Source organism: Esox lucius, chromosome 7 (assembly GCF_011004845.1).
Source record: "Esox lucius isolate fEsoLuc1 chromosome 7, fEsoLuc1.pri, whole genome shotgun sequence".
NCBI classification, from domain to species: domain Eukaryota; kingdom Metazoa; phylum Chordata; class Actinopteri; order Esociformes; family Esocidae; genus Esox; species Esox lucius.
In genome coordinates this window covers 32809577-32829483 of record NC_047575.1, presented here as the reverse complement: position 1 = coordinate 32829483, position 19907 = coordinate 32809577, and the positions used below count along the sequence as shown (strand labels likewise).

General features: G+C 41.1%; 1 protein-coding gene across 5 annotated transcripts in view; it reads right to left on the bottom strand.

Moving 5' to 3' along the window:
* The window catches only part of igsf9bb (immunoglobulin superfamily, member 9Bb), a 169193-nt gene that overhangs the window by 27782 nt on the left and 121504 nt on the right, over positions 1 to 19907 (bottom strand). For 2 of the 5 annotated variants that reach the window (XM_029121264.2, XM_029121267.2), the window contains exons 10-15: positions 19718 to 19837; positions 18189 to 18339; positions 14383 to 14506; positions 6850 to 7025; positions 6274 to 6500; positions 3392 to 3476 (exon numbers count right to left, since the gene is read on the bottom strand). In XM_029121264.2, coding sequence (XP_028977097.1) covers positions 3392 to 3476; positions 6274 to 6500; positions 6850 to 7025; positions 14383 to 14506; positions 18189 to 18339; positions 19718 to 19837 — 883 coding nt within the window. Of the gene's footprint in view, positions 1 to 3391; positions 3477 to 6273; positions 6501 to 6849; positions 7026 to 7122; positions 7186 to 14382; positions 14507 to 18188; positions 18340 to 19717; positions 19838 to 19907 lie in introns of all 5 variants that reach the window. The other 3 variants (XM_029121265.2, XM_029121268.2, XM_029121266.2) reach the window with 2 other exon arrangements.

Below are 19907 nucleotides of genomic sequence, written 5' to 3'. Positions count from 1 at the left end.
TTTCAAATCTGGAGGAAGTCAGGAATGTTGAAAGAGTAACAAACATGATGAAGATATGTTAGGATGTCCATAAGTTTGTAACTGTTGTTCGGTTCAGTGACCTTAAATCACCCAGTGTGGAGAAAGTAGATTGTACTGCATTCATTGTGCAGGTGATGAATCCAAGAAGTTGAAAATCATTGATTAAGCAGAAAAAAGGTTTGAGGTAATGATGACTTTAACAGTTGAAATTGTATGGGTAATTTTCTACTGAATAGGGATCTGAATAGACATTTGAACTAGACTAGTACAGGGCACACTCCTGTACAGCAGGTGGCGGTGAATGCACCATACCATTTGCTGTTATCTGCCAATAACAAGAAGAGGAAAAAGCAGCAGCAGAATACGAAGAACAAGCAGAAGAAGAAAAGTAAAAAGAACAGCATGTCTTGCGAACGACTATCATTGGATGACAGTACACGTTGGTGATTGTGAATATGAGCTAATTAAATTGAATATAAACCCTGATCAGCAGGTGTGGCCAGATTATTAAGAGACAACTGACAACCATATTAAGACGGTATATGTGCCCACTATTGCAAAGTGCACCCTGTAAGCCACCGCTTCGTTTTACAAAAGGTTGCACAATTGTTCTGTGGAGTAAAGTGAATATTTCAGACAAGCATATTGCACTTAATCTGGTCTTTGACTTTACTCAATGTTTTGTCATGAAATCAGGGGAATTGGTAATCTGAATACTATTTGGAACTGGACTTGCTGGTAATGTCCTAATGCTTGGGGAAATTATTCACATTAAACTGGTCTCTCTAGTTCAGTGTTTCAGGCACATTTGCCCCTTTAAATAGCTCTACTAGTGCTGTCTGAAATTACACCTCAAATATTAGAATACAAATTTCATTGAGTGCAAGCATAATAAAGCCCTAAAAAACAGAATTCAGCATATCTGTGTCCACATTGTGATTCAAAACCCATGAACCAGATGTTGTAGTGCAAGTATTTCATCACACGGGGGCAGAAAAGGGTTAAGGAATCTGGGAGTGATGCCTTTGAAGTTGCTTTAAGTCTCAATATCTGTGACATTATTTTTCCTGTGTCCTTCAAACCAGAGCATCCTCACAATGTAGGCTGTGAAATTGCCAGACCACAATATCTACTACATAATATCTCAACCTCACAGCTCCAAAGATGCTTCCATAGAAAGATATGTTACATCTTATATCACAGTATATTATTTTAGTAATTAACAAAATCACAAACAGGATGGAACTTCCTTTCCTTGCTCCTTTTCTTTTACTTCGCTAGCTTGCTATCCTCTCCCCCTATTCTGGATATCCTTTCTTTCCTATTTTCTCTTTCTAGATTCCACTCGTTGTTCTCATTCCTTCTTTTCCACCCTATTGTGCTTTAATAGCTATGTTTTCTCCTATACATCCAGAGCTTGCTTTCATTTCCTCTGCTCAAAGCTTCCATTGATATTGTTGTCATATGGCGGAGGCTCATATCTAGTGACTTGAGTGCTTTCATCTTAAGGTGAGGCATCAACATATCACAAATTATATCAAGTACATTCTCATTCTCAACAAAATACAGTGAACAAGTATTTGATACACTGCCGATTTTGCAGGTTCTCCTATTTACACAGCATGTAAAGGTCTGTAATTTTTATCATAGGTACACTTCAACTGTGAGAGACGGAATCTAAAACAAAAATCCAGATAATCTCATTGTATGATTTTTAAATAATTAATTTGCATTTTATTGCATGACATAAGTATTTGATCACCTACCAACCAGTAAGAATTTCAGCTCTCACAGACTGTTAGTTTTTCTTTAAGAAGCCCTGTCCTCCACTCATTACCTGTATTAACTTCACCTGTTTGAACTCATTACTTGTATAAAAGACACCTGTCCACACACTCAATCAAACAGACTCCAACCTCTCCACAGTGGCCAAGACCAGAGAGCTGTGTAAGGACATCAGGGATAAAGTTGTAGACCTGCACAAGGTTGGGATGGGCTACAGGAAAAGGCAAGCAGCTTAGTGAGAAGGTAACAACTGTTGGCACAATTATTAGAAAATGGAAGATGACGGTCAATCTCCCTCGGTCTGGGGCTCCATGCAAGATCTCACCTCGTGGGGCATCAATGATCATGAGGAAGGTGAGGGATCAGCCCAGAACTACACGGCAGGACCTGGTCAATGACGTGAAGAGAGCTGGGACCACAGTCTCAAAGAAAACCATTAGTAACACACTACGCCGTCAGGGATGAAAATCCTGCAGCGCATGCAACGTCCCCCTGCTTAAGTCAGAAGTTTGCCAATGACCATCTGGATGATCCAGAGGAGGAATGGGAGAAGGTCATGTGGTCTGATGAGACAAAAATAGAGCTTTTTGGTCTAAACTCTACCCGTGTTTGGAGGAAGAAGAAGGATGAGTACAACCCCAAGAACACAATCCCAACCATGAAGCATGGAGGTGGAAACATCATTCTTTGGGGATGCTTTTCTGCAAAGGGGACAGGACGACTGCACCGTATTGAGGGGAGGATGGATGGGGCCATGTATTTCGCGAGTTCTTGTTTTCTGTACCAAATATTATGTTCCGCTTTTCTGATGTATCAAATACTTATGTCATGCAATAAAATGCAAATAAATTACTTAAAAATCATACAATGTGATTATCTGGATTTTTGTTTTAGATTCCGTCACTCACAGTTGAAGAGTACCTATGATAAAAATTACAGACTTTGTACATGCTTTGTAAGTGGGAAAACCTGCAAAATCGGCAGTGTATCAAATACTTGTTCTCCCCACTGTATATTATTATAAATTATAAATTGTTCCAAGTTGCTTATTTTATCTTGTAATTTCGAGCTCTGTCTGTCGCTATACCCCCTTGAGGCACCTCTGTGCTGGTGATATGGCAATGCAACAAGAAAATAGCCTTGTATGTAAATTGAGCAGAAAAACACTTAATTCTCAGTGCCGTTATTAAAGTTACATTTGCAATAACATAGTTCTTTGCCATATGGTTGTTCTATTTCGAAGTAAATTCAGCCTCTACTTTTTTCCTATTTGAAAGAACAAGGTGTAGCTTAGTTTGAAATATTTGTCAGCAGTTCATGCCAAAGTAACATTTGCCAATCTGTGTGCTTTGTTGACTATCTAGGGTGGATGATTGACGACTATTCAATAGTTTATAAATTTCAGACTAAAAATAATGAAGAATTTTTTTTTAACCACCCACTCTTGTCATGACCCTAAGTCGGCACCTGGTTACCACTACACCACAGCTCTGCACAATAAATAAAATAACATGTCATTATTTCCTCCATGTCTTAGTTATTTTCATCCGAGACACTGTGTCTTTGATGTGCGTTGCTCACTCACCTGTGCTGGACACTCCTACTGTGTTACTGGGCTCACTGACCAGCTCCTCCATTACCGCCATGACCCGGAACTCATACCAAGCCTCCTAAGACACAGATGACCGTAAGATAGGGGCAGAAGAAACATATTTCAGTTGCAGTTTTCATTTAAATTCATTACAACTGAATATCTTAATGTACTCTGAAATTAAAACACTGAACAAAAAACTATTGGAAAAATATAAATAATGTAATTGTTTTACTTAACAAAATGTAATGTACATTTTGGACTCATCAAAGCAGCCATCTTTTGCAGATATAACAGCCAAACACAGTCCTGGTATTCTTTCTACAAAGGACATCAAATATTGCTCCGAAGGTTCTCTCCAATACTCTGGCAAAAGTTCCCACAAATGTGTTGAACTTGTAGGTAGCTTTGCTTTCTCCCTTCTGCCCAGTTCATCCCAAACCAGTTTGATGGGGTTTATGTCTGGTGACTGTGCTGGCCATTCCATGATTTGAAACCTATCGTCTTGTTCTTTTCTTCTAAGGCATTTCTAACATTGCCTGGAGGCATGTTTTGGGTCATTATCTTGCTGTAGGATAAACCCTTGACCAACTAGGCTTACACATGAATGCTGTGGTAGCCGTCTTAGTTCAAGGTGCAACTCACTCTGTGCAAGTTGCCGACTCTGGATCCAGCAAAAGAGCCCCAGACCATCACACTTCTTCCTCCATGTTTGACAGTTGGTGTCACTCACTGAGGAACCATCCTTTTGCCTACTTGATGGCATACAAAAACGCTGCATGATGAACCGAAGATTTCAATTTATGATTCATCGGCTCATAAGACCTACCAGTCTTCAGTAGTCCACTGGCAGTGCTTCATGGCCCAGGGAAGCCTCTTTCTCTTATTTTGCCATCTTAGCAATGGGTTTTTTACTGCTGCTTGACCTGTCAAACCTGCTTGAAGTCTTCTTTTCACAGTTGAAACTGAGACTTGCTTACCTCGACCAGAGTTAAGCTGTGCTTGAAGCTGTTGTCCTGTGAGCCGCCTATCAAAGAATCTGCTGACTCTCAGAAAGTCTTTCCTTATTCTGTTTTCAGCCTTGGGTCTGCCAGACCTCTTTCTGTCAGAGTTTTCTCAAGTTTCCAAGTGTCTTTTGTTGGTGAAAGAAACTGTACTCACTGACACCTTAGCTTTTGTTGCAATTTCTATAAAGGAAAGACCTACACTTTTAAAGTGATAGTTCAACATAAATTAATATTTGGGTGCAATATTGCTTGCCCTGAGTTGTTCTTGAAAGCCCAAGTCATTTATCCTGACAATCTGTCCTAGTCTGTAATTAACATTATTAGTAATGAAAACATGTATTAATTGAAACTACTTAAATAACTAAAACTATAAAAATAAAAACCGTAAAAATGGGGGTGTTCAAAAATATTTGAGCAGTAGTGTATGTGTCTAGTTTTGCTCTGTTATTCACGTAATACTGTTTGTACAAAACGTTTTTTATTACCAAAGATTGTCAGGTAAACCATAAAGAGATCAACCTCTCACAGTAAACATGAACATGCGTCATATCACTAACAGTATGGCAGGGAATAAGAAGTCAGAGCACCAGATACAGTCCCCAGGGGTCCAATTAACTTGATCTATAGGGTAAAAAGCCAGAAGAGAAAATGTGCTACATGATCTGTAACGTGCTGGAAGAACGTGTGGTGCGAGAAAAGGATCCTGCTGACTGAAGAGCGGAGTATACAACCCAGATAGCCTGGAGCCAACACAACAAAATACCAATTACCTGGCCCTCTCAGCCCGCTATAGCCAGAGAAGAGTAAACCAGACTGGCCCAGTCAGGGATGCAGAATTAAAGGTAGACTCAGCAAAATGACATTGCTATGAAAACCAACGCTTATTTTGAGTTGAGGGAGATGCAGAACCTTCTACAACATCCCCCAGTACCTGCTCATGCTGTGTGTCTGGGAAACATTTATTTTTTAATAAAAAACAACAACTAATGTGCCAGTTGTATAAAACTGACAATTTTATAAAATTGCACCTTGTTTGGAATATTCACCCTGAACTATGACTCACTCTTCTGGATGTACCATTGACTCAAATTTAAGCAGATGGACTAAAATGGTTCCATAATCAGAGTTGTGAGAACACCCTAAAAGGCTTAGACAGAGAATGATTCAGCCAATCAGGTAAGGGAACATGGAATCTAGCCCAAATGATCATCTTCCATTTGAACTCAGCTATAAAAGTTTGGCAATAAGCTAATTATCTTTGTGCTAAAGGTTTTCCTGGCATGGACCCGAAGACACATGTGAGTGCATTCTTTGTATTTTCCCTGTAGACTCGTTATGGTTGGGAATGTATTTTCCAGTGTAATCTTGGTATATGCACACTACAACTACAAAACATCCTGCTTTAACTTCATTTGGAGTAATCTAGGACAATTTGCCCCTTTTCAATGTCATGTATCATTTACAGAGATACGGAAATGGAGGCAGATAAAATAACTGTTGTCAAATACGTGTAACTTAGTTATTATCTTCAAAAAACTGACTTTTTTCCCCCACTGAGCTGGCTGCCATCCCCAATCATCATAGCCATAACCACAGTCTTGAAACAAGGTGTGTTATTGAGCTTGGCTGGAATTAAAGCCTTCGCCTACAGCAGCGCAGTGGATCAGATTGATGACCGGTCACTCTTTATAAATCAGATTATTCCACTTCCTTAATCACCTAAATGTGGTCTCAGGCTATTATGCTCTGTTTGTATGAAACAGTGCACTAGGTATGAATTATGCTATTTATCTCATTGAGGGCTCTGGCTACTAGCTCTGACTCTGTATAAAGCACCATACTTCATACTGTATACAGTAGACTAGCTACCTGAATGAGGTCTCTTGCTAGCAGCTCGGTCTCTCTGGCAGGGATGGCATCATCTAAGACTTCCCACCTCTCCCCCAGGCGGAATTCCATAACGTAGCGCTCAATCGGAGCTGTGTGGTTGGCCGGTGGGATCCACATGAGCAAGACCCCCTGCAGCGTCCGATTGGCTGTGAGGCACCGTGGTGGGGTAAGCAGCACCAGTGGTTCAGGGGTACTTATAGGAAATACTGGATGGAGAGAGAGACAAATACAGAGAGACAGACAGGTAGAAAGGGAGAAAAGAGTGAAACAGAGAGAGAGACAAAGACAGAGAGAAGAGGGAGACAGAGAGAGACAAAGACAGAGAGACAGACAGGGAGGCAGAGAGAAAAGAGTGAAACAGAGAGAGACAAGGACAGAGAGGCAGAGAGGGGGAAATATGGAATTAGAGTGATGGGAATGAGTAGAGAGTTCTATTAGCTCTTTATAAAATGAATGGGCCAACCTATAAAACCACTGCTACTATCTGCAGCCGACAACAAAACCACATATCATTCAATAAGGTCACATGTCAGAGGGGAATACCTTAAGACCCACCTAGTGTGTTCACAGTGACAACCTCGCTGAAGGGGCCTGTACCCAGTTTGTTCTGCGCAAGGACACTGAACTGGTAGGCGGTCTGGGGCTCCAAGCCAGTCACTACCAGCCACAATTGGGCAGGGGGCACAGGCATGGACAGCCAGTCATGTGGGCCCAGCTGCTCCCTCTTCACCCTGCAAGGAACAGGAGGACGCAAGAAGAGAGAGGAGACCATGCATGGGAAGGGGGATGACAGAAAAACAAAAAGGTGTGAACATGAAGAAGACTTACACTTTAAGTGAAAAGTAAATGTACGCAATCCTTTGGATAATGGCCATCTCAGTCATGTCAGCTCTGAAAAACAATTTATCATCGGTCAGTCCTGTAATAAAAGTTCTGCGTCATTGTCTCAATATCAGGTTTTTTAGTATTTCATTGGAGTGACACCTTTGAAGTCCAGTCAGTTCACTGACATCATTACGTCTGCATTATCTCAGTAATATAATTTCTGTTAAAGCATTTCATTCACAGTACAGCATTCCATTTCACAGAACTTCAAATCATTTCACACAGTCATTCAGCTGATGGTGGTAAGCCCATGCTGCTCTTGGCCGTGCAAATTCCCATGGAAGCTAGAGATACGCCATGCTTTTTGTACATCACCACTTTTCTGAGGTTGACTGCATATCACCTGAAATAAGTAATTTGGGTGAATAAGCTCTTACACTTTTTCAGTGAGTTTTCATGGCATGTATATCCATTCCCACTGTTACATAGTATAGGTATAGTGCACTATCTGTGTGTGTGTGTATCTACCTATATATATATATACACACTTTAGTTTTTTCCCCCATTTATCATGAGCTGAACTCAAAGATCTAAGACTTTCTCTATGTACACAAAAGGTCTATTTCTCTCAAATATTGTTCACAAATCTGTCTAAATCTCTGTTAGTGAGCACTTCTCCTTTCCCGAGATAATGAATCCACATCACAGGTGTGGCATATCAAAAAGCTGATTAGACAGCATGATTATTGCACAGGTGTGCCTTAAGCTGGCCACAATAAAAGGCCACTCTAAAATGTGCAGTTTCACTGTATTGGGGGTGTCTGGGGGGGTCAGAAAACTAGTCAGTATCTGGTGACCACCATTTGCCACATGCAGTGCAACACATCTCCTTTGCATAGAGTTGATCAGGTTATTGATCGTGGCCTGTGGAATGTTGGTTCACTCCTCTTCAATGGCTGTGCGAAGTTGCTGGATATTGGCAGGACCTAGAACACGCTGTCCACTGACCGAGATGACCGTCAACTCATTAGAATGCCACTCAACAACCGTTGGATGACATGAACTGACCTCCAAAAAGAATGGCAAACAGCAGCTGGGGTGAAGTGCACGGCGAGGACATTTCGAAACAGGCTCCTAGGGGCAGGGCTGGAGTTGTGCAAAGCTAGAAAAAGCCCTTCATCAAAGAGAAGCAAAGAAGAGCCAGGCTGAACTTTGCAAAAGACCATAAGTATTCGACCGTAGAGGAATGGAGTAATGTCATCTTCTGTGACGGGTCACATTTTCAGCTTTGCCCAACACCTGGTCGTCTAATGATCAGACGGAGACCTGGAGAGGCCTACAAGCCACAGTGTCTTGCACCCACTGTGAAATTTGGTGGAGGATTGGTGATGATCTGGGGATGCTTCAGCAAGGCTGGAATCAGGCAGATTTGTCTTTATGAAGGATGCATGAATCAAGCCAAGTACAAGGATAGCCTGGAAGAACACCTGCTTCCTTCTGCTCTGACAATGTTCCCCAACTCTGTGAATAGTTTTTTCCGGCAGGACAATGCTCCATGCCACACACCCAGGTCAATCAAGGTGTGGATGAGGACCATCAGATCAAGAACCTGTCATGGCTAGCCCAATCTGCAGACCTGAACCCCATTGAAAACCTCTGGAATTTGATCAAGAGGAAGATGGATGGTCACACACGCCATCAAACAACGCTTGAATTTTTGTGCCAGGAGTGGCATAAAGTCACCCAACAGCAATGTGACAGACTGGTGGAGAGCATGCCAAGACACATGAAAGCTGTGATTAAAAATCAGGGTTATTCCACCGAATATTGATTTCTGAACTTAAAACATCAGTATGTTGTTGTTAAAAAATGAATTTGACCAGTTGTTATTTTCTACAAATAAATACTCTAAATGACAATATTTTTATTTGGAATTTGTAAGTAATGTTATCAGTAGTCTAAAAAATAAAACAAAACTCAAACACCAGAGAAACTGATCATTTTGCAGTGGTCTTGAAATTTTTTCCAGACCTGTATATATATCTGGGTAATACACAAATCAAGATTTCAAGGGTGAGATTTTGGTTGGATACTGGAATGTTTTCATCTTCACATAGGTCCTGGATATGAACAAATTACAGTTAATTAAATCACAAATTCTGTCACATTTACTATAAAATGTTGTGATATTTGTCAAGAATATCAAAAGTGCAAGGTTACCACTAGCTGATAATGCATCAGATTTAGGGAGAGTAGCTAGTTGAAGTTCCAGACACTAGATAGGAGAGTGAGAGGGAAAGAGAGCCAAACAGAGGGTAAAGTTGGTTAGGTAGTCAGTCAATGGTTGAAAAGCTTGGTTTACTCTTGTTTCTTAGACTAGGAACCCTTGAAAGCACCTGAGCACCAGGTAGAGAATGCTTAACACCCAAAACCAAACCCAGAACAACATTTCCGGAACTCATGTACATGTATGACATCCATCCTCTTATTCTGATCACAAAGGTACAGGTGGTAGTGTACTCATACGGCCCCGGACAAAAGGAAGTTCCCTATTAAGAATAGGGTACCATTTGGGACATAATTATGGTTAGATTATAACTACTCTTACATGGATCAGCATGCTTGTGAATATTTCCTGGGTCGATTTATTTGTGTCAATGACAATGGGGGTCAGATGATGCAATGGAGATCTGTCGCAGTAATTCCAACGTATTATGATTAGATCTGATCGCCTGCTGCTAATACAGGAACTAAAAGACAACACTTCTGAAGGAGTCAGTGCTGAAAAGAAAATCTTGCTTTTAATATTACTTACTTATAATATAAGATGTTATAATGTTATAACATCAAGCAACTGTGTGAATTAGATATTTTCATGACTATGTTAATATTGTAATACAGTACAATTATTGGCACTTTCAGTAAGGATGAGAAAGAAGCTATAAAAAATTGCATTGTTGTATATCAACTTTGTCTTACACAAAAAAATGAAAGAAATCTAGCCTTAAATGTATGTAAAATTGGGATATATACACGTGCTCAAAAGTTTGCATACCCTTGAAAAATTTGGTAATATATGTGCCATTTGTAAAGAAACCATGAGTGAGAAGGCAAAACACGTCTTATTTCTTATGGGATTCATATTCAACTGTAGGTCATAACAGAATGGCACAATCATAAAAAACTAAACATGGCAACAAAGAAAGAAATGAAAAGACCCCTGTTCAAAAGTCTGCATACCCTTAGTTCTAAATACTGTGTAGTGCCCCCTTTAGCATCAATGACAGCGTGCAGTCTTTTGTAATAGTTGTCTATGAGGCCCCAATTAATGCAGGTGGTATAGCTGCCCACGTCTTGGCAAAATTCCTCCAGGTCATGCAAAGTCTTTGGTCGTCTTCCATGAACCGCACGTTTGAGATCTCCCCTGTGGGGCTTGATGATATTAAGGTCAGGAGACTGTGATGGCCACTGCAGAATCTTCACCTTTTTCTGCTGTAACCACTGGAAGGTGAATTTGGCCTTGTGCTTAGGGTCATTGTCGTACTGGAAAGTCCAAGAGCGTCCCATGCGCAGCTTTCATGCAGAAGAATGCACATTTTCTGCCAGTATTATCTGATAACATGCTGCATTCATCTTGTCATAGATTTTCATAAGATTCCCTGTGACTTTAGAGCTCACACCCCCCCAAAACATCAGTCAGTCACCACCATGCTTCACAGTGGGGATGATATTCTGTTCACAATAGGCCTTGTTGAACCCTCTCCAAACACAGCGCATATGGTTGTACAGTAACCATAAAGCTCTATTTTGGTCTCGTCATTCCAAATTACAGTGTGCCAGAGGCTGTGAGGCGTGTCAAGTTGTCGTCGGGTATATTGTAACTGGGCTTTTTTTGTGTCATTGGCGCAGTAAAGGATTCTTTCTGGCAACTCAAACATGCAGCTCATTTTTATTCAATTATCGTTGTATTGTGCTCCTTGAAACAACCACACCGTCTTTTTCCAGAGCAGCCTGTATTTCTCCTGAGGTTACCTGTGGGTTTTTCTTTGTATCCCAAACAATTCTTCTGGCAGTTTTGGCTGAAATTTTTCTCGGTCTACCTGACCTTGGCTTGGTATCAAGAGAACACCCTCCACTTCTTAATAAGTGATTGAGCAGTACTGACTGGCATTTGCAAGGCTTTGGATATCTTTTTATATCCTTTTTCCATATTTATAAAGTTCCATTACCTTTATACGCAGGTCTTTTGACAGTTCTTTTCTGCTTCCTATGGCTCAATATCTAGCCTGCTCAGTGCATCCACATGAGAGCTAACAAACTCATTGACTATTTATACACAGACACTAATTGCAATTTAAAAAGCCACAGTTGTGGGAAGTTCGCCTTAAATTGCCATTTCCACCTGTGTGTGTCACCTTGTGTGTCTGTAACAAGGCCAAACATTCAAGGGTATGTAAACTTTTGATCAGGGCCATTTGGGTGATTTCTGTTATCATTACGATTTCAAAAGGAGGCTAACAACTATGTGATAATAAATGGTTTCATATGATCACAGTCATATTTTCACTATTTCTGCCAGGGTATGCAAACTATGAGCACAACTGTATGTCAAGTGACACGTGCCAAATTCCCTGATTTAACTATCTGCCTAGGAATGGTCAAAGAACACACAAAAGAAATTGAGACAAAAGGTTGTTGTCCTTCATACAGTTAGGTCTGGAAATATTTGGACACTGACACAAATTTCATAATCTTGGCTCTGTATGCCACCACAATGGATTTGAAATGAAACAACTGAGATGGAATTGAAGTGCAGACTTTCAGTTATAATATAATTAAGGGGTTGAACAAAAATAGCATATGAAACGTAAGGAATTGCAACATTTTCATACACAGTCCCCTTATTTCCTAGTGCCATTGGAAGCCATGCATGCCCATGCCATCACACTGCTTCCATCGTGTTTTACAGATGATGTGGTGTGCTTCGGATCATGAGCTGTTCCAAGCCTTCTCCATTCTTTTTTCTTTGCATGAATCTGGTACAGGTTGATCTTAGTTTCATCTGTCCAAAGAATGCTGTTCCAGAACTGGGGTGGCCTTTTTAGATGTTTTTTTGGCAAAGTCTAATGTGGCCTTTCTATTCTTGAGGCTTATGAATGGTTTGCACCTTTTGGTGAATCCTCTGTATTTGCTCTTGTGAGGTCTTCTCTTAATGGTAGACTTGGATAACACTCCTGGAAAGTGTTCTTCACTTGGCTGGATGTTGTGAAGGGGTTTTTCTTTAATATGATCATCCTATGATCATCCACCACTGTTGTCTTCCGTGGACGTCCAGGCCTTTTTGTGTTGCAAAGCTCACTAGCGTGTTTAAATTTTTTCTCTGAATGTACCAAACTGTTGATTTGGCCACTCCTAATGTTCCTGCTATCTCTCTGATGGCATTTTTTTTTGGGCAGCCTAAGGATGTCCTGTTTCACTTCCATTGAAAGCTCCTTGGCAAAATAACAAAACTTGTGTCAGTGTTCAATTATTTCCAGACCTAACTGTACCTAACTGTACCTAACGGCAAAGGCTATTAAAAAGGTACATACCTGAAAATAGACATCTCAACTAAAAGAGCAATAGTAATAAATACATAAAACTCAAGTGGAGAAGAAACTGACTAGAAATGTTCCTACGTAATTGGAGGATTGCAGGTTAATTAAATCTTGGGGTCCAAGTCTCCAACAATACGCTGCTATGCCAACAAGCTTATCAGAAGAAATCCTCTACCAACATAAACTTCAGCATCTGTAGGTGTTTTAACGGAACTGGAAATTTGATTGGGTACCGTGTTCTATGATCAGGTGAGAGAAAACATTTTGCCCCAAATCAGGTTTTGACGTTTTTTTCAGCATCCAATAATCTTTTGGCGAGAAGAACTTAATTTGGATATGAGTCAACAGAATATTAACTTTTAAGAATGATATTTTACTGGCCAGTAATTTTTATTATTGAAAATTAAAGGTTTAATGTATTAAAAATATTTAGTTAATGTACTTTAGATTAGAAAAAGTAAGATTATGTATTTACATTTCTTTGTTTATTGAACACTGCGCATCTAAAGTATGTGACCATTTCTTGTACCTCCATTACCAGTAACAGAGTTCCCTAAAATAATTTTACCCAAAAGAATTTGCAAAGACTTAACATTTTAGGGTTGTGCAAATTAGTTTAAGTCAGGCAGGCCAATAACTAAACACAAGATAATGAGACTTTCTGTGATTTAATTCGAATTCAAGTCACACTCAACTAGCATGGCTACCACAGCATTATGCAGCAATATGCAATCCCATCTGGTTTGCGCTTAGTGGGACTATAATTCATTTTTCATCAGTGACCCAAAACATACTTCAAGGCTGTGTAAGGGCTGTTTGACCAAGAAGGAGAGTGATGTGGCTGCATCAGATGACCTGGCCTCCACAATTACCCAATTAAGATAGTTTGGAAGGAGTGAACAGCCAAATAGTTCTCAGTGGGAACTCCTTCAAGACTGTTGGAAAAGTATTCCCAGTGACTACCCAGTCGTTGTGAGAATGCCAAGAGTGTGCAACACTGTCATCAAGACAAAGGGTGGGTGCTTTGAAGAATTAAAAATAAAAGAATATTTAGATTTGTTTAAAAATTTGGTTACTACATGATTCCATACATGTTTTTTCATAGTTTTGATGTCTTCAATATAATTATACATTGTTAAAAAAAGCACACAAAAAAATACCCTTGAATGAGTGAGTGTGTCCAAACCTTTCACTGGTGCTGTATTTTGACTAAGTATGTTATCATAACCATGTTATGATATGTCCATGCTCCCTTCTATTGTATTATCTGTACCTTATCAGCTCTGTGTAACAGTGTATCTACCTAACCCTCCCCAAAGACCGGACTGAATTTCAGGGATGAATTAAAGACTGAACTCAGACCAGTACTGATGGTAAACATCCACCCTGCTACCCAATCCAACCCCCTCCTCCACAGCCAAGGTGCAGCAGCCACCCCAAGGAAGAAGAGCAGCAGAATAGGGTAGACAGGGACTCCAACAACAACAACAGGTGGGCAGCATCCAGATTCTCCACCCTTTTTCCAAGTGTGCTCTTGTACACTTCCTGTCATGTATTTCAAAGCACAAAGTATAGACTGGATGTAGAGGGGTGGAAAATCAGAATGTAGCATTACAGGGGGAAAGGTTTGAGGAAGCAAGAAGCAAAGCATGTTGGGATGACTCACACATGGCCATACCAGACTGAGAATGTCTGCTCGAAGCCGCCGCCATAGCCCGCCTCCCAAGACACGTTGGCCCAGGTGGTGGAGACCGTCACGTAGACGTTGGCCGGGGCGTGGGGGCTTGTGCCTGGGGAGGGGAGTCAAGTGAGGAGTGGGGGTAGTGAGGAGGGTGGGAGGGCAAGAGAGAGTGAAGCATGAAGCATAAATCACTTATGTGGATTTGATGTAACCTGGTCAAGGTGTCACAGAAACTTGTGGTATGGTGCCTAAAAACAGGCCTAGGCTCACTAGAATATTCCAACTTGATCTCAGGTGACTGCGTAGACTATTTTACGTAAATCCATGGCACTAAATTTCATATGATATGTTATATTATGTTAGGTTACATTACAATGCTTTACCAAAATGTATAATACATTACAAATTGGCTAAAACATATAATATGTTACGAACGCTAATGAAATGTATAATACGCTACGAACGCCAGACAAACATATCATATGTTACGAACGGTACAAAAACGTATCATACATTACGAATTTGCACAAAATGTCCAAGACGTGTTTCGAATTAGCAACATTGAGCTCTGCAGGCAGGCGCCCTACCCACTGCTCCAAACAGGGATTATGAATGTGGAGGGACAAGTAATGGCCTAACCAAGGTTGCTACAATATATAAAAAATGCATTTTAATGTTACATTTAACGTTAGGTATCACAGGACTGGGGTTAAGGGTTAGGGTTAACATTAGGTATCACAGCACTGGGGTGGGTTAGGGTTAGGTTAGGGTTAGGTTCGGGGTAAGGTTAGAAAACGAAAAATGTAAGGTTAAGGTTGGGTTAGGTATCACAGCACTAGGGTTAAGGTTAGGGTTAAGGTTCGGGTTAGAAAGAAAATCACTTGTAACATTTTGATGTTGTAACAACTACTTGCTTCCTCTATCAGGAAGTTCCTATTTGGAGCAGTGGGTAGGGCACCTGTCTGTGGAGCGGAAGGACCCAGATTCAAAACATGGCCTTTCACTTAATTTTTTCATTATTATTACTCTAATGTTACTTCGCCTAACGTAATATATCTTACTAATTCGTCCGTCAAAGATTTACCAAAATAGTGTACGTAGTCCCCTGAAACCAGGTTGCAACATTCCTAAATGAAACAATGGCTCAGGTGTGCCTTATTAGAACCTCACACTTTCTTTAACAGTACATTCAAAGGGTCACATTTGACGACAGACAAGACAAATCATCAAAACCTTTTTCCCTTTTATTCTCCAATCAGACATCAGCATCTGTCATAACAAGTGTGACCTTGGGAGGTTTTGTCACATTGTTAATAACTCCAGATGTTACCGCTAAAATGTTTCCTCATACAATGACATAGGGGTTGGAAGGCAGACAAATTAACTAGGAAGCCTTCCTGCTTTCCATGACCACTGAAGAGAATTTATTTGAATTGGATTATCTTGTAACCGTGGAAGGTCACAATTTATTATAGTAGTCTTGTGATGTGTTTATAATCACTATTTCAGAAAAAGTACAGACAATCTGCTAGTATGGGTTATACTGAAAATGTGCTGAGAGATAGAGGGGACTGAAATTAGCAGGTGATCAAAACCTGATATGTAAAAATCTTAGGAGAGAACTGAATTGTCCAACTGGGTATCTGCAACCTCTGTCATTGGCTATTGCTTGATTACTGAATTCAACACAAAAAGCACATGAAAAATTCTAAATAAGATGGCCTAGACAACGCTTCTCTATTAGCGGTCTTTATTTATCATACCAGAGCTTTTAGCTGTAGAAACAGTCACTATCTACTTTTCCAATGCTGAGGCCAGTTTGCTCATCTGTGATCAGTGGATTCTGGTGTTCACTTAGTTGACCTTGCTAATGTGATTCCCCCAGGTGCTCTGGCTGATGCATCAAGCTTCCAAAAACTGTCAGCAGGTGGCGCTTAGATGGCACCGTATAGCCCAGCCTCTCTACACTATCCTTTCAGAGGATAAATTGGTTGCACTAATCCCGTCATTCTACCGATAATGAAAAAGAACATTTCTGATTGGACAAGTCAATATTAAGGACTGGTTGAAGCTCAATGTTAAATTCAAATCTCCGTACAAAACATGCTTCACTTGGGACTCAAGTTCATTCATTCAAGATATAATACTGATATCAGAAGAAATGCGAATGATATCAAGATGAACTTTTCATATTACTGAGAAATAATGAAACCTTACCAACTAGTTCGACGGTGGTCAAAAGTTATTTATAAACAGTTAGAGAAAGTGATGTTATAAGATAGCATCTGCAACTAAAGAACATTATAAGATTTGATCAGTAAAATGTATCTGTGTTCTGATTTCTGAACTTTAGAATGCTTAAGTAACCCACCAGAAGTGTAGAGCTCCACACCTTTAGTGATGTAGCATACCTGACAGATGACTGCGAGAGTACACCCATGATTATGAACAATGATCTACAGCGATCAACCAATCATAATGCACTGATGAGCCAATACATCATGACCACTCACAGATGAAGCGACTAACGTTTATCATCTCCTAACAAGGGCACACATCGAGGTGTGGGTAGATTAGACAGTAGTCAATGTGTTGAATGCAGGAGAAATGGGCAAGAGTTAAGACCTGAGTGACTTTGACAAGGGCCAAAATTGTTAGGCCAGAGAACCGGGTCTCTGAAACGGCAAGGCTTGTAGGGTGCTCCTGGTCAGCAGTAATGAGTACCTACCGACAGTGGTCCGAGGAGAACAGGGCAACAGGGTCTTGGTTGCCCAAGGCACATTGATGCTTGAGGCTATCCTGTCTGGTCCGAACTGACAGAAGGTCAAAGCTGGCACAAGTCACAGAGAAATGGAAGAATGGCTACGGGAGGAATGTGTCACAACACAGGCTGGCCCATGTTGTCTGATCCAACAGACCAGTAAAAGTTAATGCTGGCATTGATAGAAAGGTGTCAGAACACACAGAGCATCGCAGTATGTTGCGTATGGGGCTGAATGGTCAGACTGCCCTGTACCATCGAAAGCACCCACAATGGGCACGCATATTTTACATCACATGGACAGCAGTTTATGTGTGCACCATTTACCTGGCACCTGCACTGTGGGAAGACGACAAGCCGGTGGAGGGGGTGTGATGCTCTGGGCAATGTTCTACTGGGAAACCCTGGGTCTGGGGATTCATGTGGACGTCAATCTACCTAAACATTGTTGCAGACCAGATACACACATGGCAACGGTATACCCTGATGGCAGTGGCTTATTTCAGCAGGATAATGCGCCCTGCCACACTGCACACATTGTTCAGGACTGGTTTGAGGAACTAGATGAAGAGTTCAAGGTGTTGCCCTGGCCTCCAAATTCCTCAGATCTCAATCGGATTGAGCATCTGTGGGATGTACTGGACCAACAAGTCTGATCCATGGCGGCTGCACCTCACAACTTACAGGACTTGAAAGATCTGATGCTAATATATTGGTGCCATATACCACGAGACACCTTCAGGGACTTCCATGTCTCCATGTCTCAGCAGATCTGGGATGTTTTGGTGGCACACGGTGGACAAACGGCATATTAGGCAGGTGGTCAAAATGTTTCGGCTCATCAGTGTATGTCCTACATTCAATATGTGAACTCTTGGTTTGCAAGCCGCATCATGAACAAAATATTATGTATGCAACAATATGAACATAGGTTTTGTGTGTGTGTATCTATAACAATTTCTGTGTGTTCTGTGTGTGTGTGTATGAGTTTGTATGTTGTCATGCATGTGTTCGGCACAGTGGCTCATACCAATAACTAGGAGGTGCGTGCTGGCAGCGATGCTCGTTGCGACGTTGGTGGCAACACACTCCCATTCCCCATGGTCCTCCTTGCTCAGGGACTTGAACTGTAAGCTGCCGGTTGGAAGGACGTTGTGCTTGCTTTTACTGGGCTTCCCTACCTACACATAGTGAAGGGAAGAGAACAGCACATTATCGCCAACCACCAGCATCTAGACAGGCAGTACGTTAGCATCTAGACAGGCAGTACGTTAGCATCTAGACAGGCAGTACGTTAGCATCTAGACAGGCAGTACGTTAGCATCTAGACAGGCAGTACGTTAGCATCTAGACAGGCAGTACGTTAGCATCTAGACAGGCAGTACGTTATTAGTAAGAGAGACAGACTGACTGATAAATTAAATAGACTGGTAGATTAGGATTAAGGAAGTCAGGTGGATTTGGTGACACACTGAAAGACAGAAATAATAACACCTCCAGAGAAAATGTCCTTCCTCAGTCATTGCATGGAATTACTGAGAGCAAATAACTTTTTTATCCTTAAATCTCAATGCCAAAAGATTTTTGTGAGTATTGAGCAATGTACAGTTGTGCTCATAAGTTTGGATACCCTGGCGTTGTTAGCCGGACAACACCTTGACACGCCTCTCAGCTTCTGGCACACTGTAATTTATAGTGACAAGAATCTTATAGATCTTTATAGTCACAACCATAAGGGCTATGTTTGAAGAGGGGTCAACAAGGCCAATAGTGAACAGAATACCATCCCCACTGTGAAGCAGGTTGGGGGCTCACTGATGTTTTGGGGGGGTGTGAGCTCTAAAGTCACAGGGAATCTTGACTAGATCAGTGCAGCATGTTATCAGAAAATACTGGCAGACAATTTGCATTCCTCTGTATGAAAGCTGTGCATGGGCCGCTCTTGGACTTTCCTGCACGACAATGACCCTAAGCACAAGGACAAGTTGACCCTCCAGTGGTTACAGCAGAAAAAGGTGAAGGTTTTCTGGAGTGGCCATCACAGTCTCTTGACCTTAATATCATCAAGCCTCTCTGGGGTTATGTCAAATGTGCAGTTCATGCAAGACGACCAAAGACTTTGCATGTTCTGGAGGCATTTTGCCAAGACGAATGGGCAGCTATACCACCTGCAAGGATTCGGGGCCTCATAGAAAGCTATCACAAAAGACTGCACGCTGTCATTGATGCTAAAGGGGGCAATACACAGTATGAAGAACTAAGGGTATGCAGACATTTTCTTTGTTGCCATGTTTTGTTTTATGATTGTGCCATTCTGTTTTAACCTATAGATGAATATGAATCCCATAAGAAATAAATGTGTTTTGCCTGCTCACTCATGTTTACTTTAAAAATTGTACATATATTACCAATTATTCAAGGTTATGCAAACTTTTGAGCACAACTCTAACTTTACAGCCAAAGGATAGAGAAAAGGGCCTGTAGCTTTGTCTTAGTGTAAAGTGACTGACAGTTAGACAAAGACACAAGATTGTGTTGGGTGGTGTTGGGGTCACTTACCTTCCTCCACGTGATGTTGGGATAGGGAAATTCTCTCTCAGCTGCACAGGGGATGACCAGCTCTCTCCCAACGTCCTGCCTGTACTCCCCTCCAGGAACAATCGAAAACTTTGGGGGATCCTGCCCAGAGACATGGTCTTACGTCTGTTAGCGCATTTCTCCCCATGCATTAATTTCTTGTATATAGCTA